General features: G+C 41.6%; 1 protein-coding gene across 1 annotated transcript in view; it reads right to left on the bottom strand.

Annotated features, from left to right (window-relative positions):
* Positions 1-200: 200 nt before the first annotated feature.
* The window catches only part of LOC124777874, a 79008-nt gene continuing 55295 nt past the window's right edge, over positions 201-23913 (bottom strand). Inside the window, exons 6-8 of the mRNA XM_047253413.1 lie at positions 11265-11396; positions 10957-11010; positions 201-439 (exon numbers count right to left, since the gene is read on the bottom strand). Of these exons, the coding sequence (XP_047109369.1) occupies positions 288-439; positions 10957-11010; positions 11265-11396 (338 nt within the window). The 3' untranslated portion in view covers positions 201-287. The remainder of the gene's footprint in view (positions 440-10956; positions 11011-11264; positions 11397-23913) is intronic.

The raw sequence follows: 23913 nt of genomic DNA, 5'->3' as shown, positions 1-23913 counted from the left end.
TAAATCAATACAAAATCCAATGAACTTTTCATTTTCAAATGTGTTATAATGTGTATCCTACGGGTTTCATCTGTAATTCTTTCTCTCATATCATAATACTGATTTTAAGAGTGAATCGTTCTATTAATTGTGAGGTATACGGAAGATAATTAAATACACAATGTCTTCATGTAGATTTATTCCTTGTAATCTTTATTTAAATGCCATCTTTACATTTTCCTTTCTACATTCTATATTCCGTTGTTGTTTGTGACTGATAATCAATAGATGTGATTCATACATTTGTCTTACTTCTTCGTCGTAGGGCAGTAGGAGTCTGGAAGCTTCTCGCAGGTTATGAACGGTGGTATATCGCATGAGCATTTGATACACTTCCCTCCAGTTGACAGAAGTTCGTCGCCAATCTTCAGCTTGTGATCTCCGAACGAACACTGATCACCTACAACGTTTCACACACATGAGTACATCCTTACGTCTCGATCAGAGATAAGCGGAAATAAAACAATAAACATTGTCAAACACATACACAAAAATTATTAGGGTGAAAGTCACATGAGAAATTGTAAGTATTCGTAATTCTGTGTGAAAACATTTCACAATGAGTTCAGATGTGTTAAACTGTTATATGCACAGCAGTAAGGGCACTAATTTGAAAAACATGAGCTCCGTTTTTCAGTGCATATAGTAAAATTGAAAGAAAAAGTCCATATATACATTAACACGAATGGCTGGCGTCAGGAACTGTAATGTACGAATAGGACGGTAACTGCATCATGGGCTGAGAACTGCCAGCGTAACCTTATTCATTTTTCATGTGTCTGGCTGATATTTTTTTATCGAATGAATGTCAAATCACAATATCTTACTCGCAAAAGCATAATTATCCTCCTACTAAGGACATGCATGTTATCTAATGCGTAAAACAATCTTTGCAGATGAAAATTCGCCGGAGTTCCTGTTGCACATTGCTGAACAGATAATAAATATTTGCTAGAATTACGTAGTTTTGTTAACCCTCCCTTGATGAATTGTAAATGAATCTGTAGGTCATTACTTATGCAGCTAGGAAATTGAAGCACCAGGAAAAACCAGAAGGTAACTTCCGCTTGTTCGTTAACATAATTCAAACTACCATTAACATCAGTTTTCTGCTCGTTCAGCAGGTCATTAGCATCTCCATTTCTTAATTCCTTTGCATATCTATCCGTCCAACACATCTTCCAGAACCTGAAATCTCCTCCTTCCTCGCTTCCTCCCTCAGTAACGTTCTCTGTCCTCCCCCTCCTCTCAGCAACTCCTCAGTTCCCCCTCATCCATATAAGTAGTTCTTTTCTTCCTCCTCCATGTCTACATCTGCAATGCCTGGAGCTTTGCTCAGTCTTTTTTCCTCCTCGTCCACCTTCTAACACCATACATGAGGATACTCATCAGTGAAAAATATCTTGGTCTGGCTACTTTCCGCCACTAGTACTTTCTTTTGTAAACTAAGACGCATTTTTATCGGTGCATCCTATATGTTTTTATGTTTTAGGTGTACTTCACCATTTGTGTTAGGGAATTTGTGTATCTAGTAGTTATTCGTTTGTCCGCCCCGAAATCTCCATTTCCTCTCAGTTAATCATAGGTTAGTCTCTCAACTTCATTGGCAGCGTAGGAGAAAATTGCAGTATTAATAATGACGTTTGCATTATAAGCTATAATCAGATGAGAGGAATCGCAGATTTTTGCAGGACATGAGAATAAATGTTAAATCCACTGAACATCATAAAGGGTGAAATGCATCTGGAACAAAAATAAAGATTGTGGTAGGTCTGGGGCGTTTTAAGTTATAGAAAGATCTTTCTCAAATACTTATGCATATTTCTGCAGAAATCTCTCCTTTTATTACAAAATGTTTCTTTCGCCGTGCCTGTCCCTTTCTTAATATTAGTGTCTGTTTTGCGTCCTATGTGTTAAAATATTTGCACATCTTATAATGTATCTTCATTCAGTATTATCCTTGCCTTCCCATTTCCTCGAAGCCTTATTTCTTTTGTTTCCTTGATGTCGATTTTCATTCGGTAGTTTCTTCCTTTTATCGATTTTCGTTCGTTAGTTTTCCCCATTTAATCCCAACGATCACATTTTTCTGAACGACAAGAGTCGTCTGCAAACCTCAAACATTTACTCATTTTCAGTTAATTAAAACCTCCGGGCTAAGAGGCCTTGGTCGAACAGTAGAGTTTCTTCCTCCTGACGTTGCGTTCCCAACTGCCGGCAACGTCTTTCTTTTCCTGATTCAGCTCAGTACTTTCTCCTCGCAGTGCCACAGACATCTTTTGAGTCAAATGAAAATCACCTGTCGGGTAACGTACACGGCCCTAGGGAGCTGGTCGCAGGCGGTGCAGTTTTCCACAGGGAGGTGACACTAGTGGAATCACTTTACCACAGGCAGAGCGACTTACAGAAATTCAGTGTCTGGCACAAAAACTGACACTCGTGTCCACGATTGAAGCTTCGGCAGCTGCTCCTTTTCAGCAGGAATCATCCTCGGTCTGAAATTTGAACCTCGCCACTGCCTAAATTTTGAACGTAAATCAGCAATGCCAACCGAAGACTTAGGCATAAAAAGTTATCCTCGTTCTGCCAAAGGCCTTGTCAAAGAGGCAAAAAGGGCGGAGGAGCGGACAGAGATTCAGGGCACTCCCTTGACCTTGGGTGCAAAAGGCAATCGAAACCACTGAAGGGAAGGCACGTAATGTACATCCACAAGACATGTGGTCTGTAACTGAAAAAGTGTCATGATGATCTCTCCACTGGCATCTCACCATACTAGTCAGCTATCCAGATCTCAAGGAGGGAACAGCCATTGTTGAGGTGCACATGAGGAAAAAGACTGGACAGCCAACGCAAGGGTAACGTTCTACGAATCAGGACGAGGTATGTAATGTGTTTGAACGTCGTAGGGAAAATAGAAAATCTGAAAAGAGAAATGCTAAACCTCAAGCTAGATACAGTGGGAGTCAGCGAACTGAAATGGAAAGAAGACAAGGACTTCTGTTCAGACGAGTATAGGGTAATACCAACTGTAGCAGAAAATGGTATAAAAGGAGTAGGATTCGTTATGAATAGCAAGATTGGGGTGAATCAGTTATTCTGAACAGTTCAGTGTTTCTTCCCATCAGCAACAACAGAAAACCAACAACGGCAACACTACTTCAGGCATATATGCTGACGTCGTAAGCAGAAGATGAAGAGATACGGAAAGCATATGAAGATAGCAGACGGATAATTCAGTACGTAAAAGGAGATGAAAGTCTAATATCCATGGGGGATTAGAATACTGCAAAAGGCCGGGAGATAAGGAGTGATTCTAGTTAGATTACATCACGGTCAGGCAGAGATTCCGAAATCAGACATTCGATTATAAGGCGAAACCATGAGCTAAGATCACAATTTAATAAGGATGAAGAGTAGTCTGTAGTTCAAGAGACTAGTCATGAAGAGTCAATGCACAAGCAGGTGCGATACAGGAGTATTAACGAATAAAGAGACCATCTTTTAATTCTGTGAGGCTAAAGATACTGCGATAAAGATTAGCTCAGCAGGCAGTTCAGTTTAAGCGGAATGGACATGACTAAATTGGGAAATAGTTGGAAAGAAAAACACAGGTACAAGGAAGGTATTAGGTAAGAAACAATGGGTAACAGAAGACGAACTTCAGTTGATCGGTGAAAGAGGGAAATTCAGGATGAAATAAATAGGAACTACATGGAAGCTAAGGTGAAATGGCTGCCTGAGAAGGGCTAACTTCACTTGTAGAGAAGTCAAAACAACCTACGGTGAAATTAAAAGAAAGTGTGGTAACAGAAAGAGTGAAACGGGAATTTCAATGCTAAATGCAGAGGAGAGGGCTGATAGGTGAAAAGAGTACATTGAACGACTATGTGGGGAAGATTTGTCTGATGATGTGACAGAAGAGTTAGGTGTCGACAGGGAAGGGATGAGGGATCCAGTATAAGAATCAGGAACTAAAAGAACGTTGAAAGACTTGAGATGAAATAGGCAGAAGGGATGGATAAGATTCCACTGGAATTTGTAAAATAACTGGGGAAAGTGGCTACAGAACCACTAATCACGTTGGTGTGTAGAACGTATCAGATTGGTGACGGACCATCAGATTTAAGAAAAGCTTGATCTACATAATTCCGAAGATAGAAAAAGCCGACAAGTGCAAGAACCATCGAAAATCAGCATAACAGCTCACATCCAAGTTGCTCGCAAGAATGACATGCAGAAGAAATGGAAAAGGAAGTTAAGGTTTTGTTATATGACCATCAATCTGACTTTAGGAACGGTAAAAGCAACAGGGAGGCAGTTCTGACGTTGGGATCAAAAATGGAGGCAAGACTGAAGAAAAATCAAGGCACGTTCATACGACTTGTCGACTAGGAAAAAGTGTTCGATAATGTAAAATGGTGCAAGATGTTCGAAATTATGAAAAAACAAGGGTAAGCTATATGGAAAGACGGGTAATGTACAATATGTACTAGAGCCAAGAGATAACTATAACAGTGTAAGATCAAGAACTATGTGTTCGGATTAAAAAGGTGTATGACTGGAATATAATCTTTCGCCCCTACTGTTCAACCTACACATCGAAGACACAATGACGAAAATAAAAGAAAGGTTCAAGAGTGGAATTAAAATTCAGAGTGAAAGGATATCAATGATAAGATTAGCTGATGACATTGCTGTCCTCAGTGAAAGTGAAGAAGAATTACAGGATCTGCTGAACGGAATGAGTACAAAATAGGGACTGAGAGTGAATAGAAGAAAGACGAATGTAAGGAGAACATCTACATCTGCATCTACACGGATACTCTGCAAATCACATTTATGTGCCTGGCAGGGGGTTCATCGAACCACCTTCACCATTCTCTATTATTCCAATCGTATAGCGCAGGGAAAAAAACGAACACCTATATCTTTCCGTACGAGCTCTGATTTCCCTTATTTTATCGTGGTGATCGTTCCTCACTGTGTAGGTGTCAACAAAATATTTTCGCATTCGGAGGAGAAAGTTGGTGACTGGAATTTCGTGAGAAGATTCCGTCGCAACGAAAAACGCATTTCTTTTAATGATGTCCAGCCCAAATCCTGTATCATTTCTGTGACACTCTCTCCCACATTTCACCATAATACAAAACGTGCTGCACTTCTTTGAATATTTTCGATGTACTCTGTCAGTTCTATCTGGTAAGGATCCCACACAGCGCAGCAGTATTCTAAAAGAGGACGAACAAACGTGGTGTAAGCAGTCTCCTTAATAGATCTGTTACATTTTCTAAGTGTCATGCCAATAAAATCCAGTCTTTGGTTAGGCTTCCCCATAACATTTTCTATGCGTTCCCTCCAATTTAAGTTGTTCGTAATTATAATTCCTAGGTATGCAGTTGAATTTACGGCCTTTAGATTTAACTGATTTATCGTGTAACCGAAGTTTAACGAATTCCTTTTAGCACTCATGTGGATGATCTCACACTTTTCGTTATTTATGGTCAACTGCCTACATTAAAAAGGGAAGTAGCAGATATGAGAGCAGCGAGAGACTTACCAACAGGATTTGGATCACGAAGTAGACGAAGTTAAGAAATTCCACTGCCTGGGTAGCAAAGTAACCGATGATGGACTGAGTAGGGGGACATGAAAAGTAGACTAGCACTGGCAAAAAGAGCATTCTTGGCTAAAGCAAGTCTGCTAGCCTCAAACATAGACCTTAATTTGAGGAAGAAAGTTCTGAGACTGTATGTTTGGAGTACAGGTTTGTATGGTAATGTGAGAAAACTGTAACAGAAGAGGAACATTTGACATGTGGTGATACAGACTGTGAAATATAGCCGATAGCGATAGGTAAACTTTTTATATCTTTTCCGTCATTTCTTTTCCTTTGTTAGACTAAGTACTCATATCTTTGGTGTAGTGTATTTTGGTGTTGATATTAAAAGGTAACTGCAGTTTATTTCATTTTCTTTAGAGCATAAGTATGTTTCCTTATTATTACTTGAATATGGAAAGACTTTAATTTGTTTTATTTTATTTGCATTTGCAATATTAACTGTGCTGTGAAGAACTGCTATGTATATTGACTCCTCTTCCTCTGCGCGAAGTTTCTGGGAAATCGAGTTGTGGCACTTCCTGTGTTCTCCTAGTGGGTTTTGTCGTGTAGACTGTCTAAGTGTACGAAGTGCACTTACTTTGTCCGTCTCCTTAGCATTTGCGATAGTAAAAAGTCATCCAACATCACCATAACTATCAGCTGTGGCTTCAGGAACGTAAATAACGGCCCCGCAGACTCCTCAGAGTGGTGGATGAGGGGGGGGGGGGGGGGGGGGGGGGGGGAAAGGGTGGCATGTGGCATTACATACAGCGCTCAGATTCCACAAGTAGAGTCTTCACAGAATACCGTCGTCGGCAGATGCGCAGCCGGCAGGGAATGTGTGGGGAGAGCGATGGTGGTGGGGGTTTCGGGCAGACGCTGTAGGGGAAATGCTGTTCTGGACTGAAGCCTACGCTCACATTTTTTGTATATATTAAATGGAGCCCCTGCATGCGCACATGCGTGGTGACCATTCAGAAAGATCTTCCGTCACCTCTTCTTTCGTTAGTATCTAAAAGGAAATCCTCTGGAAATGCAGCCATTCATTTCCCCTTGGTTTGTTAACCATTTGTAACTTTCAGAGAAGTATCATGAGTGGCGAATTTTGAGTAAAACCTACACATTTCTCTTATTTCCATGTTAAAATTTGCCTCTATTTCCAAAACACAGCAGAGTTTACACAATGTCACCTCACTAATATTTTGTGCACATGCAACAGCGAGAGAATTCCGCAACAGTGGTTTCTGAAGTTCATTGAGAGAGGAACTGACGAGAAGTAAGGTCAGTAGCATATTTTTAAAAAGTACATCCTCAGTACAAAATAGACGTGCAATGCCTTCGCTAATGTCGTTCCAGACCTATAGAATTTCTCGTTTCACCAGCTATCGATAGCCCCTAAATATCACCTTTCACCGAAAAGATCTGTAGTCAGTGGAATAACATGGTTGATAATGAAGTTTTGAATAATAACCACATGGCAAAATACTCTCCTCTTTGCGCGCTATCATTTGCCAAAATCTCATTTGCATATGTCAAACCGTTTATGAAATATGAGGAATGTTGAGAATATTTCACTCTTGCTTTATCGCTGGCGCGGCGCGATCGCGAATGAGCGTGTCACATCAGCTCAATTTTCTCGACATTGGTAACAGGTAAGGACCTCTACCCAAGACCAATGAAAAAATTCAGTGTCTTAGTTAAATTTCATACGCAGCAACATATTACGTAATACGCACCAACGCAAAATCATAGCGAACGCTATTTTTCATTGCAAACTTTTTCGAATTTCGCGCGGTGTCTTCTTCCATGTAAATATCACAGAAACGTTGACCATTAATGAAATGAAGGCACATGATCCTGAGCCTGACGTATAAAGATGTAAGTAACGCAGAAATTCATAGTTCCTGTGAAATCGTCTGATAAATATTCCAGGGCGTGGCCTCGATTTTGTCATCGACCAGCCGAAAGGTGGCAGACACAGTCGGCCTCCCGTTCCGAACAAAAGAATGTACTCGCCCTGCGCATTGGACGCAAGTTGGTCAGTGCGCATCAGCCACCTTACCCTGCGTGGACTCAAACTAGTTTTCTGCGCGAGTGGCCGGTACGCCAGCTGGCGCTCTAGAACGCGCTGCCTTCTTGATTTTGTTTCCTTTAACTCTCGATGACAACAATAGACGCCCCTACTAACAATCCCATACGTTTATTTGTGTTTCTGTGACAGCCACAGTCTTAAAGGGCAAGTAAATTGATAATAGAAAGTGACTCTTACTTTAAAGTTGTGTATGTAAGTTGTCTGACTAATGCAATTATTTTCTCTGCATTAATGTAAAACGTGTTGGTACTTTTTATTATACTGACTGTTCTTAAGCTTTTGCATTAGTTAAGTTCACAATGTCAAGAAATAGGCTATATTTAGGTGGTGTGCTAAAGAGAAAGTAAATAGCCTGCCGAGATGAAGGAGCTAAAAAGATAGTGAAAGTACATACAGTCTTCCAGTGATCAGCTACACCTCAAGAACAGACATGCACTAAAATTAGTAATGAGATTGAACTTTAGGAAAAGTCTGTCGATTTAAAGTTGAAAATGGAAGTCAATATAGTTGCAAAATCGAAACTGGGAAAGATTCTGACTTTTGCAGCTTCATAGGGGACACGAAAATGGATAGCGTGGGGTTAGTATTGTAATTACACTAAAACTGCTCAGAAAATGGAACAAATTTGGCTACGCTATTCCCCTACTTTAAATGCCCCTTAATTGTGTAGCCTGCTGATTACTCGGAAATGAAGAAAAAACGGCGTCATGGACACTTTGGCGACTGGCAAGGTCTAAGCAAGAAGATAAAAGTATGAAAAAACTTTCGCTACACATTTAAATGTGTGTATTACTCACAGAATGTGGAAACATGGCAAAACCATTAACACAGATTTGTATAACAGGTGTGATGAAACGGAAGCCATTATTTCTAGAATACCGTATCTAACGAGAACATCAGCTCCGTGACGAATAGTTTCGGTGGCCTCATGAATATGCCATAGGGAATATAGTGGCAACTTTTTAATTATAATAGATCATCGCTCTAGATATGATCCTGCTCTGATGACATATCTTTCAAATGAAAAAAAAAGCTAAAACAAAGTTTTCAACCCACAAATTGAGAACGAGAGAATATAACTGCTGAATGGTTGTGTTTTAGAGCGGATCATCGGTGAAATTAAACAACAGCCACTCTGTTCTCTTGTAGACCCAATCCCTCATTTATCAAGGAAGTGATGTAAGATATTTGCCCTTAGATTTAAACGAACTAGATACACCCAGAGTTTGAAATAAAGGAATCGTTTTCAGGGTTTCGTAAAGTAAGGGGTATAATGCTGAGAGTTTTGCAAAATAAATAATAACTGATTTAGAGACGATGAAAATACAACTGGGTAGATGTATAGATCAAGGGTAAGATGGTGCTGTGTCTGTGAGTGGTAAATGTTTTACGGTCAAAAATATAACTGCAAATCCTGAGTTTACATATTGTTCAACAGAAAAGCTTAATCTGGTGCTAACTTAACTGTCGTGAATACAGCGGAGCTGCAACAGTTTCATGAGAAAATACAATGCATTTATGTTTTCTTTACTCCTTCACTGTTTCGACGTCAATAAGTAAATGGAACTGTAGCAAATTACAGACGAGTTACAACGGCTGTGAAGAAACTGTGCCCAGCCAGATGGCCTTCCAAATCTGATTCTTTGTTATCAATAAAATAGGAGTTTCATAAAAATTTTGCTGTGCCTATCTTGTCTCATTATAAACACCAAGAAGAAAGCAGAGAGGGAAGCAGTGTCTAATCTTATAAAAAATTGGAAACATCTGGCATTGTCCTGCCTCTGTATTTTAAGGTGAGCTTTGGAAAACATTAATCTACCTTCCCAACTACCGTAGTACCCAAATAATGATACAGATATTACCTCTCAGATCCTTCAGACTAAATAAAACTACTCACCTTATGAAATAATTTTAAACTTGTAGCCGAAGAAACGAAAGTACTGGCGAAAGTTTGTAGCATTGACACAAAGCTGACCTAAAGTGTAGAAATTTTTGGACCAGTTTTCTGCAGATCTTGAGTTTTGAATAAACTAAAGTCTTTTCAAGTGGCAGTTTTCAATGATTTTACTCATATTTTAAATCAAAAATGTTAAATACTTTATCACCCTAAAGAATGCTAATGATTATTTTTCTTTCTTACGTCCTGTTCATCATTTTAAATTAAAAAATGAAGATATCCAGGAAAGAGTGAAAAAAGTGATTAGAAAGTACTAATATGATTTCACGTGAACCTTTTAGCTTAGAAACTCTTATGTCGAAAGAATTTGAAAAGAAAGGACACGTGTTGTCAGTTAAAGAGCTTGTAAAATTGTTGGTTCTTGCAGGTACATTTCCAGCAAGCAGTTTAGCCCTGATGTTTGCACAGCCCGACAGCTGTTCTTGACTCTGCCAGTTATATCCGCCATGGCAGAGAGATCATTTCAGTGTCCGAGTCCAGATTAAGTGCTTTAGCAATTCTAAGCGTTGAACTTGAAACCTGCTCTATTTACTTTGATGCCGTTGTGAAAATGTTTTTGAGCGCTATGGTAGGAGAAAGATGTGTATGTTTTAACATGCAGCCTCATTTCACAACACTGAAGGCTTTGTTCGTTCTACAAATAATGTATCGATAAGTGAGTTTATTTCCCTCTTCACTTGAATTATGGCGTCTGAATGAAGAGTTTTTTCGATTTGTTCTTTAATTTTTTTAGTAAATAAGGCCAACAAAATTTATTTGCACTGGGTTCCCCAAAATCTTACTTACGCCACTGTTATTTAGTATACTACTACCGTTTTAGATGTTTGTTTGAAGATGCCGACAATTACAAGTAACTTTCTTTTGTGCAATGATAACTTTTTACCTTTTGTGCAATAGTAACTTTTTGTGTTACTTAATCCATGCTGGCATCTGAACACCAAGGCTGTTTTGGTAATACATATCACTGAGAAAACAACTTCCACCAACCACACTTTTTAATGTCGTATTTATATTACCGTGAAGCATGTCAAAAACTTTGATAAACTTATCTTTCACCCAGTTTCCATCAGTCCGCTGGCGATCGTCATTGATATTTATCAAAAAAAAGCTTACTAATAATTTTTCAACCGATAAAAACGGATGCTGCATGACACAGTTAATTAATGGTTTTTGTGGCCGTAAATAACAATGGAACTAAGGCAGTATTTTTATAATCATTGTTATGTCTGATTTCCTAAAAGCTTTAAATTAAACGCTGTAGAGACTGACCTTCGTTCGCCGTTGATGACTCAGAACGCCTTACTACAAAATCTTCAGCGGAAGCTGCGGAAAGAATAAAGTACACCAATAAATTCTATACTGTATTGTCTAAAGAACGATGTGTTACAGGTCAGTTGACATGTAAAGACATTTGCAGAGTGACTGTGATAATTCTTCATGTTGTAGACACAACCGAAACTGTATTTGCTGACGTTTAAAACATGCATTTATTACGCCGAAAGACGTGAAGTTTTTTTTCTTCTATAAGTAAAAAGCTACAACTGGAAATTGACACAAGTTAATTTGGTGCTACTTACGGCAGTGGAACTCATAAGTACAGCACTTGTTTTCTTCACTGTACAGTGGCGCACACGTACGTAGCTGTGAAATGGGCCATGTCAGACGATACCCGCAGCTGGGTCTGCTACACCACGGCCCTTTCAGCGTTCCTGTAACGTAATTGCAGTCAGTATTTAACGACAGCAGGACGTGCATACACTAAATACTTCTATCAACTACACGGATGCGTCACTGCTGCTTCTTGGGCTGTTGCTTCTTGTTCTCTACAGTCTAAACACTGGCTCAGTTTAGCTCTGCAAACCCGTCTAAACTGCCCAAGTCTGTCCATGCCCACATAACTACTGAAATCTATAGATCACCTTGAATGCTCCTGCAGCATCCTTGTCTTTGAATCATATCTCCCTTCCAAACTCCCCACCCACAAGCCCGTTCTTCACACTTCCTTCCATTACCAAATCAACTATTTATTGATGCTCCAGGATTTGTCCTAGCAACTTATCAGTTCACTTTGTTCCATATAACTCTTTTCCTCCTGGAATTATTCAGTAACTTCATTTACTGGTTGTCCTGTCGACAAATCTAATCTTCAGCATTCCTGTGTAACAGGTCAGTTTAAACTGCTATGTTCTTGCCCCCCCCCCCCCCCCCCCGTGAACCATGGACCTTGCCGTTGGTGGGGAGGCTTGCATGCCTCACCGATACAGATAGCCATACCGTAGGTGCAACCACAATGGAGGGGTATCTGCTGAGAGGCCAGACAAACGTGTGGTTCCTGAAGAGGGGCATCAGCCTTTTCAGTAGTTGCAAGGGCAACAGTCTGGATGATTGACTGATCTGGCCTTGTAACAATAACCAAAACGGCCTTGCTCTGCTGGTACTGCGAACGGCTGAAAGCAAGGGGAAACTACAGCCGTAATTTTTCCCGAGGGCATGCAGCTTTACTGTATGATTAAATGATGATGGCGTCCTCTTGGGTAAAATATTCCGGAGGTAAAATAGTCCCCCATTCGGATCTCCGGGCGGGGACTACTCAAGAGGATGTCATTATCAGGAGAAAGAAAACTGGCGTTCTACGGATCGGAGCGTGGAATGTCAGATCCCTTAATCGGGCAGGTAGGTTAGAAAATTTAAAAAGGGAAATGGATAGGTTGAAGTTAGATATAGTGGGAATTAGTGAAGTTCGGTGGCAGGAGGAACAAGACTTCTGGTCAGGTGACTACAGGGTTATAAACACAAAATCAAATAGGGGTAATGCAGGAGTAGGTTTAATAATGAATAGGAAAATAGGAATGCGGGTAAGCTACTACAAAAAGCATAGTGAACGCATTATTGTGGCCAAGATAGATACGAAGCCCACACCTACTACAGTAGTACAAGTTTATATGCCAACTAGCTCTGCAGATGACGAAGAAATTGAAGAAATGTATGATGAAATAAAAGAAATTATTCAGACTGTGAAGGGAGACGAAAATTTAATAGTCATGGGTGACTGGAATTCGAGTGTAGGAAAATGGAGAGAAGGATACATAATAGGTGAATATGGATTGGGGCTAAGAAATGAAAGAGGAAGCCGCCTGGTAGCATTTTGCACAGAGCACAACATAATCATAGCTAACACTTGGTTTAAGAATCATGAAAGAAGGTTGTATACATGGAAGAACCCTGGAGATACTAAAAGGTATCAGATAGATTATATAATGGTAAGACAGAGATTTAGGAACCAGGTTTTAAATTGTAAGACATTTCCAGGGGCAGATGTGGACTCAGACCTCAATCTATTGGTTATGAACTGTAGATTAAAACTGAAGAAACTGCAAAAAGGTGGGAATTTAAGGAGATGGGACCTGGATAAACTGAAAGAACCAGAGGTTGTAGAGAGTTTCAGGGAGAGCATAAGGGAACAATTGACAGGAATGGGGGAAAGAAATACAGTAGAAGAAGAATGGGCAGCTTTGAGGGATGAAGTAGCGAAGGCAGCAGAGGATCAAGTAGGTAAAAAGACGAGGGCTAGTAGAAATCCTTGGGTAACAGAAGAAATATTGAATTTAATTGATGAAAGGAGAAAATATAAAAATGCAGTAAATGAAGCAGGCAAAAAGGAATACAAACGTCTCAAAAATCAGATCGACAGGAAGTGTAAAATGGCTAAGCAGGGATGGCTAGAGGACAAATGTAAGGATGTAGAGGCCTATCTCACTAGGGGTAAGATAGATACTGCCTACAGGAAAATTAAAGAGGCCTTTGGAGATAAGAGAACCACTTGTATGAATATCAAGAGATCAGATGGAAACCCAGTTCTAAGCAAAGAAGGGAAAGCAGAAAGGTGGAAGGAGTATATAGAGGGTCTATACAAGGGCGATGTACTTGAGGACAATATTATGGAAATGGAAGAGGATGTAGATGAAGATGAAATGGGAAATATGATACTGCGTGAAGAGTTTGACAGAGCACTGAAAGACCTGAGTCGAAACAAGGCCCCCGTAGTAGACAACATCCCATTGGAACTATTGGCGGCGTTGGGAGAGCCAGTCCTGACAAAACTCTACCATCTGGTGAGCAAGATGTATGAAACAGGCGAAATACCCTCAGACTTCAAGAAGAATGTAATAATTCCAATCCCAAAGAAAGCAGGTGTTGACAGATGTGAAAATTACCGAACTATCAGTTTAATAAGTCACAGCTGCAAAATACTAACACGAATTCTTTACAGACGAATGGAAAAACTAGTAGAAGCCAACCTCGGGGAAGATCAGTTTGGATTCCGTAGAAACACTGGAACACGTGAGGCAATACTGACCTTACGACTTATCTTAGAAGAAAGATTAAGGAAAGGCAAACCTAAGTTTCTAGCATTTGTAGACTTAGAGAAAGCTTTTGACAATGTTGACTGGAACAATTTCTTTCAAATTCTAAAGGTGGCAGGGGTAAAATACAGGGAGCGAAAGGCTATTTACAATTTGTACAGAAAACAGATGGCAGTTATAAGAGTCGAGGGACATGAAAGGGAAGCAGTGGTTGGGAAGGGAGTAAGACAGGGTTGTAGCCTCTCCCCGATGTTGTTCAATCTGTATATTGAGCAAGCAATAAAGGAAACAAAAGAAAAATTCGGAGTAGGTATTAAAATTCATGGAGAAGAAATAAAAACTTCGAGGTTCGCCGATGACATTGTAATTCTGTCAGAGACAGCAAAGGACTTGGAAGAGCAGTTGAATGGCATGGACAGTGTCTTGAAAGGAGGATATAAGATGAACATCAACAAAAGCAAAACAAGGATAATGGAATGTAGGCTAATTAAGTCGGGTGATGCTGGGGGAATTAGATTAGGAAATGAGACACTTAAAGTAGTAAAGGAGTTTTGCTATTTGGGGAGCAAAATAGCTGATGATGGTGGAAGTAGAGAGGATATAAAATGTAGACTGGCAATGGCAAGGAAAGCGTTCCTGAAGAAGAGAAATTTGTTAACATCGAGTATAGATTTAAGTGTCAGGAAGTCCTTTCTGAAAGTATTTGTATGGAGTGTAGCCATGTATGGAAGTGAAACATGGACGATAAATAGTTTGGACAAGAAGAGAATAGAAGCTTTAGAAATGTGGTGCTACAGAAGAATGCTGAAGATTAGATGGGTAGATCACATAACTAATGAGGAAGTATTGAATAGGATTGGGGAGAAGAGAAGTTTGTGGCACAGCTTGACCAGAAGAAGGGATCGGTTGGTAGGACATGTTCTGAGGCATCAAGGGATAACCAATTTAGTATTGGAGGGCAGCGTGGAGGGTAAAAATCGTAGAGGGAGACCAAGAGATGAATACACTAAGCAGATTCAGAAGGATGTAGGTTGCAGTAGGTACTGGGAGATGAAGAAGCTTGCACAGGATAGAGTAGCATGGAGAGCTGCATCAAACCAGTCTCAGGACTGAAGACCACTACAACAACAACATGTTCTTGCCTTGATACAAGCATTCATTTGTCATGTTTACCGTCCACATGAGGCTACACTGCAAACAAATATATTCAGAATGTACTTCCTAACACGTAAATATACACTCTGAGACAGAGAAAACGTGTCATGGAGGAGCTATGCAAATCGGTCGCAAACTGATATAGATGTATCGACGGAAAATTCAAAATTGTAAACTTTGGCGGTCGATGGATGAATGTGTTGACCTGCAGCGCAAATTCACTGCACAGGTGGCAAGGATAGTACACAGGGGACATGTCAGTACCAGGGCATAAAATATTCGTGAATTTAATTTCGTGTACTCAGTTTGACAATGACTATGGCACAGACAAGCGCGTGAACAATACACGCAGATGTCAGCAATTCAGTGAAGATTTGTAGTTGGGCTCAAAGAAGCTGGTTGGGGTAATCGGCGAAACGCTCGACGTTTCAATACGAGCCATGCTACTATTCAACCATGTTGGCAGGAACAGGTGACTCATGACTTAACACATCGTCAAGAAAGAAGCGGTCAACGTAGAGACACGACACAACGTGAGGACTGAGCAGTCGCCAGAGAGGCATTCAGAGCCCCGGTTTCAGCGGTATCATCGATATGATGTGGAACTGGTGCCGAAGTGACCACAGGGACCATTAACAGGCTCCTCACGAGAAGGGCGCTGATTTCATGGCGTCCGCTGCGCCGACTGCCGTTGACGTCTGCTCATTAACAGGCCCTTCTGTGGTGTTGTCGGCACACTCGGCCTGAATCTCATCGACTGGGTTAGAATTATCTTCAGTGATGAGTCACGCTCCGAACTGAGCCCCGATGACCAGCAAAGACGCATCTACAGGGGCCCCAGACAGCGGTGGGATACCGGCCTCACTGTATCCCGCTGTACGGCCCGACAACCAGGAGTGATGATCTGGGAAACCATTTTATTTCATAGCAATACTCTTTGGTTGTCATCAGTGACACTCTTGCGACACATATTCTACGCCTCGTTTTTTTTCAGTTTCATGGAAAGCTATCCTGGACTTACTCTGAAGCAACATAACGCCCGCCCGCACAGGGGAGAGTTTCTACAGCTTCCTTTCGTGTTTCCCTCCGCAGTTAAGAACGTTTCGAACTCTGTGGGAAGGGCATCCAGTCAGCTCGTTATTCTGATGATGTACCGGTTCAGTGGGACAGAATTTGGCACGATATCTCTCAGGACATCCAACATCTCTATCAATCAGTGCCAAGACGAATAACTATTCGCATAAGGGCCAGAGGTGGACAAATCGGTTATTGACTTGCTCAATTTGTGGCGCTCTTTCTATAGAATAAACCACCCAGTTTGCCTGGAACAGTAACCACTTGTTTGTCTGTACGTGTACCTCACATCTACCGATTCCGGATCCATTCGGATAATTCCTTTGTGGTGCAATCCTTTCTTTCTTATTTTTTGTCTTAGCGTGTATACTGCCTCTCAAAAATGTGAAGCAACCAGAAGACACGGTAGAACATCAAGGTAATTTCGTTCACGTACAAAACTTAGGGTGGAGCGTAAATAAATAAATAAGATGCAGTTCTTTGTGACACGTAATACTTCCAGCACAGCGCATTATTTTTGTTAGCATTTTGACCTGTTACCGGGATTTGTTGGGTATGTAAGGGGCGTAAACACCATTAGATGTTAAGTGATCACTGTGAAGAATACGGAGATGTAGCGTGGTCGTGTGAGACGGCGTTATCTGCATGTGGCACAGTTGGAAAGAGGCTTTATTCGGGACCTCTACCTGGCCAACTGGTCACATCGTGCAATATACTGATTTGTGGGGCATTCAGATGCAACAGTGGCGCAATGCTGGAGTACATGGAGACGTGAGAACAGGTTCTGGTCGATCATGTCAGACCACTACAAGGAAGGTTCTTCGTATTGTGCACCAAGCACATTGTAGCCAGTTCACACCTGCACGTGACAACCGAGGACATGTAATGAACTTCCTGCAACCTCCTGTGTCATTCCATATTACTGATCGGAAACCAGCAACAGCTGGATTACGGAATTAGCATATGATGCGTAAGCTTCTGTTAACACCACAACACAAACGGCTGCTATCACAGTTGTGCCATGACTAGGAAAAACAGACAGCTGATGAATGGCATCACACTGTGTTTAGTGATGAATCGCGGTTCTGCACTACCCCTGACAACCACAGCCGGTGAATATGAGGTGAGTATGACGGGGATATGCGGAGAGGGCCCCATTTCTCTGATACTTTAGAGGGGTACAGCAATGTTACTCCTGGCGTCACGTTATGAGGAGCCACTGGATCTAGCTTCAGGTTTTGGTTGCACTGACCGAAGTAACTCTGACGGCATGTCCACGGTGCACGTCCTCTGTCCTCTTTTTTTATCTCTCGCACGACAATACTTTTTAACAGTGGTACGCTCGTCCACAGATAAACCGAGTTTCTATGAACTGTATTCAAGGTGATGAGGTATTCACTTAGCCTGCAAAACCCCTAGGTCTGTCCCCGATAGAACGTGCGTGGAAGCAGCTTGGACGTAAAGTACATCCCAGGGCCAGTATACAGGACATCAATTACCAGTTTACTTGTGGGCCAGCTTGCCACAGAAGAGAATACAACGGCTTTACGTAAGCTTTACCGAATCAAATCGTTCCATGCCTCCGAAGCGTGCGCAACGTCATAGCAGCAGCTGACTCATGTTGCCTAGTCATTTGCAAATTTTACTCGATCATTTATCACTGAAATAACATCATATTGTTGTGACTTAGCACGACAGCCAAGTCACAACGAGAGGAAGCCGGAAGGCACGCGTTAAGCTCACGCAGATTGGCGTGAGGTCTGGAACAGTTAAAAGGAAATGAGAACTTAGAAAATGGACGCAGTTGCTGTAATACTTAACTTTAATCCACATTTGTAGAACATCGCTCTTGTTACGGTACAAGCTTCATAATATTAATTATCAATTGAATACGGCGCCTTGCTAGGTCGTGGCAAATGTAGCTGAAGGCTATGCTAACTATCGTCTCGGCAAATGAGAGCGTATTTGTCGGTGAACCATTGCTATGAACGTCGGCTGTACAACTGGGGCGAGTGCCAGTACGTCTCTCTAGACCTGCCGTGTGGTGGCGCTCGGTCTGCAGTTACTGACAGTGGCGACACGCGGGTCCGACGTATACTAATGGACAGCGGCCGATTTAAAAGCTACCACCTAGCAAGTGTGGTGTCTGGCGGTGACACCACACATATACTCTCTTAATTTGTGAATTTTCATTTCTTATCGTCCTCCCCTTCTTGGTCCTTTAGTTTTTTTCGCTTAATGTGTTTTCGGTGTTAAAATACGTCTCCTTTTTCTGAAAATAGTCTCTAGCTGTTGCAAGTCAGGATTTTATATTCTCTATGGTGACGTTCCTCTCAGTTCCTTTGGTCGCCAAACGGGCTTAAATCATTCCCTGTAAAGGAAATTATTTCTTTAAGAGCAGTTAATGTATTCTGCATATGCAAAAGGAAACTGAAAATGTAAGAGATCAAAATCAAAAAACGAAAATTGGAGTATAGACTGAAAACAAATGCTACAATGGAAAAATATAAACTGCATTTGGAAAGAAATCTGCCTGTGCCAGGAACACAAGATATCTTTGTCTACTGTAATAGCAGTGCAAATTGATCGGGTGTTGGAGTACACGCAGAAATCAGTGTCTACATGGATGTTTCCCGTATTAATCTGAATTCAAAAAACTTGTATACAAATATCCGCTCCCATTCAGGCTGGTTTACGAATGATGGTGTTTACATTTAAATGTGGTGGACCGAACGCTGTGCACCTACCAACAGAACAGCCATTTGTGGTGTTTAAAATTGACATAAACGCTACTTATGAAGGTCGCTTGTTTCCAAGGTTTATAAACTTTAAGTATTATAAGAAAATGCCACAAGAATGTGATGAGAAGAGCTAGTAACACACAGTCAGAAAGATCTGGAATGTTTTAAATGCTTTGTTATGGAGAAAATAGAAGAAAAATTGAAGTACTGGATACCCTTACCCACAGTCATATTTCCAAGAAGAAGCAGAGTTTATTCCTGAAGGCGTAAGAGAAATATTTTTTAGAGAAATTTATATATGTGGGGCGAATCACCTGCAACAAGCTTCACAAATATTGCGGAAATGGAAAGTGCTATCGATTTGCGGTTTTCACAGAAACAATTGATAGTCATGGCTCTTACTTATAGCCGATACACAGATTGTAATAATACTTAGAAAGTGTATTTTTTGTGCAAATATACAGTTTTTTAATGGAACAGTGCGCATTGGCATTAAAAAACTAAAAGTAGGGTAAATCAGAATGTCAATCCTGTTTGTTGCAGGATGCTAGTGCGAGTCGTTTACGAGATATCGTATTTTGAAACGTTTCCACGCCGACATTTGTTTGTGTCATTCAATCTACGTAGCTGCTGGGTTCGATATTGTTATGTTTGCTGACAGTGTGCTTGTGTGTTCCTTGAGTGCACCGCGACTTGCTAGTCGGTTAGTGTGTGACAGTCCAAGAAGCAGGTTGAAAGCAGACGATGAGATTTGCCTAAGCATAAAAAGCCAACAGGCTCATGGTATATGGAGCGTTGCCTTCCCTAGAAAGCTGTTCGTTCTTGTACGGTTTATTTGGAAAGATAAGCCAATAGACGTCAACCATCTCCGAAACTATTTATCAACATCTTCAACCAGTTACGTGAATGTGGCAGTTTGATCTCTAGACAGCGTAACAGAAGGAAACAAGTGACGACATGAGAGAAGGAAATCAATGTTCTTGCTGCCGTTGCTGTTGATCCGCACGTTGGCTCCCACGCAATCGCACGAGGAAGTGGCATTGGGTATTATCAGGTAAGTGTCGTACGTATCGACATATGTTCCATGCCTATCACATCTCACTCCATCAATAGCTTCAAGGAAGCGATTATGAGAATTGTGTTAACTTCTGTACACGGACATTAAGACTAGATATTTCAGAAAAATGGTTCAAATGGCTCTGAGCACTATGGGACTTAACATCTATGGTCATCAGTCCCCTAGAACTTAGAACTACTTAAACCTAACTAACCTAAGGACATCACACAACACCCAGTCATCACGAGGCAAAGAAAATCCCTGACCCCGCTGGAAATCGAACCCGGGAACCCGGGCGTGGGAAGCGAGAACGCTACCGCACGACCACGAGGTGCGGACGATATTTCAGATGTATCATGTATCTTGTTTAGTGATGAACCCACTTTTACCAATCATGGCCAGTTAAACCACCGAACAACACTCCGCCAAGTGGGACGTAAGTGTACATGGTATGAGAACGTGTGGTTTGGGATACTGAAAATCAGGTCATAGGCCCGTTTGCCATAGATGGAATACTGAACTCGCTCAAGTATAGCTGCCTGCTAACAGACCATCTTCCACGGATGCTGGAAGACATTCCTCCGGAGACTAGGAGAAACCTGTGGTACCAACATGATGGCTTTCCAGCTCATAGTGCACGAATTGCTACAGTATGTCTTCACGAATTATTTACAAATCGTTGGATTGGACGCAGAGAACCTGGACCTTGGCCGGCCCGTTCCCCGGATTCTTCTGTGGGGAAAGCTGCAAGGCGCTGTCTGAAAGAACATATCAACTGCACCCGCTGATATTCAAGGACGTATTACTGCAGCCTGCTCGAACATATCCGCTGAAATGCTAGCAAGTGTGCATCAGACGTCCATACTAGACAGGAAGCGTGTACTGCCGCTGCCGGTGGTCATTCTGAACACAACTTGTCAAAGCTTCACCCTCCATTGCTGGTTGTGGACTGGAGTCGAGCTCGCGGCCGCGGATTGTATGTCCAAGGGCTTTTCCGTGGTTATTTCCGGTGCGGTTCTCCTCTTGCTACCTGCAACGGTCGTTCGCTGCAGCACGGTAATCCTGGATCCGACCACCTTGAGACTTTCTTCTTTCTTGCTGAAGCTAGTCGCATGTTTGTGCATTTATGTAGCTTCTCTGAACAAGCTGGTGTGATAGCTCTTCTCTACAGCCAGAATTACCGTGTCGGCGAATTTTACTACGTGGTCAGCCTCATAGTGTATTGTCGCTTATGCTCTGTGATCCTCTTCCGCATGTGCATGGTTTTCGGCATACTACTGGCATTGCAAGTGGGTCCCTTTTTTCCTTTGCCGGTCTTTTGTGTCGCTTTATAACTGGACTTTACGCCGTGCTTGCGCAGTGTACGACTGATTCTGTCATTCAGTCTGGGAATGTATGACAGAAAGACCGCACCCGATATTTCCTTTTTCTATGGCTCACTTCGTCAATTGCTTGACTCTGTTACACTTCTTATATAACTTTCGCATTGTTGCATTTTGCGTCTGAGGAGCTGCGTCTCACATATTCGTCTTGCTCGCGTCACGAGCGTATTAATCATGCCTCTTCTGGTCCGAGCGGTGATTTGACAGTTTGTACAGGTATCGGTCCGTGTGTGTCAGTTTTCGATATACGCCGTGTCCCGGGTTTTTACCATCCCTTGTGACCAGCACGTCTAGAAATGGCAGCTGTTTGTAGTTTTCTACTTCCATGATAAATTTTATATTGCCATGAAGGCTGTTCCACACAACGAAGGTGTCATAGACGTATCTGTACCACGCATTAGATTTACAAGGTGCTAACTCCAGTGCCTGTACTTCAAAATGTTCTAGGGACAAGTAGGGCACCACTGGACCAAGAGGACTACGCATGGCGAAGCTTTCCACCTGTTCGTAGAAGTTCCAATTCCACTTGAAAGAGTTCGAGATGAGACTTGCATCAAAAAATTTTGATTTATTGCTGGAAAATGGAAGCGATGTGCTCCAGAGAACCATTAGGAGTCGAGGTACTGGCGGAATTAAACCTGTGAGGACGGGTCGTCAGTTGTACTTGGGTAGCTCAGTTGGTAGAGCACTTGCCGGCGGAAGGCAAAGGTCTCGAATTAGAGTCTCGGTCCGGCACACTGTTTTAATCTGCCAGGAAGTTTCATATCAGCGCACACTCCGCTGCGGAGTGAAAATGTCATTCCAGAGATGCCAAGCGTTTTGCCAGTTTATATGTCGGTGAGACAGGAGCGATATCATTCGATCTTAATGGAACGTTATTCTTACGAACCGTTGGTTATCCACACAGCCGAAGTGGTAGGGTTTCTCTGTTGCGCATGTTCTTCTGTATGTCCACAGAGAGAGAAGACGCCTCGATTAACCGATTCATATTCCGTGTGATACGCTGCGTGAGATCTGCGCCTAGTTTTCGGTACGTCGTCGGATCTAACAGGTCCCGGATTTTCTGTTCATAATCTTGGATCTTCGGTCGCGTTTCCCTTATCGGCGGGCAGTACCAATAGACTCCTATCGGCGTTAAGATTCTTAATAGCTTGTACCTCTTCTGTCTTTAGGTTACAAGCTGGTGGTTTTGCTCGGCGCAGTATCCTGGCTGTTTCAGTGCGGATTTCCTCTGTTTTTTCACAAGTTAGGGCCCGAATGGCCGCTTCAGTATTAGTAATGATCTCCTCCGTAGGTATAGTTGCGTGGATTGTAGCGAAATTGCCTCCTTTTTGATGGACAGATTCTTCCTCTTCCGTCAATTGTCGTTTACTGAGGTTGACCAATGTGCGTGGAATGTCAGGAATAGCCTTGTCAGTCTGCTTCCGGCATCTTGCAAACTTCTTCTGTCGTTCAGTGCAGCGCTCGAGTTCGTTCTGTATGTTCCTACATGTTGTTATTTAGTGTGTGCTATTACAGCTATTGTACATGTGTCAGTGTGAGAACTTTCCAAGATACGATATCTCGTATACGACTCGCACTATAATCCTGTAGCAAACACATTTAACATTCTAATTTATCCTAAGATTAATTTTTTAAGGTCAGTAGGCCCGTTCCACTAAGAAAGTGTATGTATGCACAAGAAATGCACATTCTAAGAATTATTACAATCTGTTGATATGCCAACAGTACGAGCCCTGACTACTAATACATTCTGTGAAAACTGCACATCAATAACACTTTCCATTTCCACAATACTTGTGGTGTAAGTTCACCCTGTATACAGTTATTTATAAAATAACTGGTAAAAATGATCTGAGTGATTCGGGTGCAGATTTAAATTGAAAGTTAAAACTTATCTGGATTCTATTAAAACTACACCAAACACAAATAATAAAGACTTCTTTTCAGTGCTTAAACGTATATATAAAAATTAATAACAGTTCTTGTTTGAGAATATTTTTTTTTTCATTCACTACCATGCAAAAAACCATAAACGTCTGCTGCTCACAACGATCTAAATGTGAGTTTGGGCTGAGGTAGTGGGTTAGTTGGTTGAGCCTGAAAAGTGGTTGAAACTAGGTAGTTCAAACTGCAACAATTGTCGTTTCTTACCTGTATGATAATACCCCAGCACCTATACATAAGGCAATCGGTCCGGAAGAGAGGGAGATGGAGAACGGGTGGGTAGGATAGGGATGAACTTGACCTTGATCTTCGAGGAGCTCTGATTACAATGGAGACTCCGCCAGAAGTCGCTTCTTCTATTACTCACCATATCATACATACCATGTCGGTAGAGTTCAGTGCAATGGTTTGCAATTTGTATCAGTTTTACGTAGGTCTCGGCCTTCATGCATCTATTTCTGTTTACTGGCTATAAAGTAAAAGACACCAAATAATTTTGGCTATCG

Source organism: Schistocerca piceifrons, chromosome 2 (assembly GCF_021461385.2).
Source record: "Schistocerca piceifrons isolate TAMUIC-IGC-003096 chromosome 2, iqSchPice1.1, whole genome shotgun sequence".
Lineage (NCBI taxonomy): Eukaryota > Metazoa > Arthropoda > Insecta > Orthoptera > Acrididae > Schistocerca > Schistocerca piceifrons.
The sequence above is the reverse complement of the archived record's forward strand: the minus strand, read 5'-3'. Positions and strand labels throughout refer to the sequence as shown.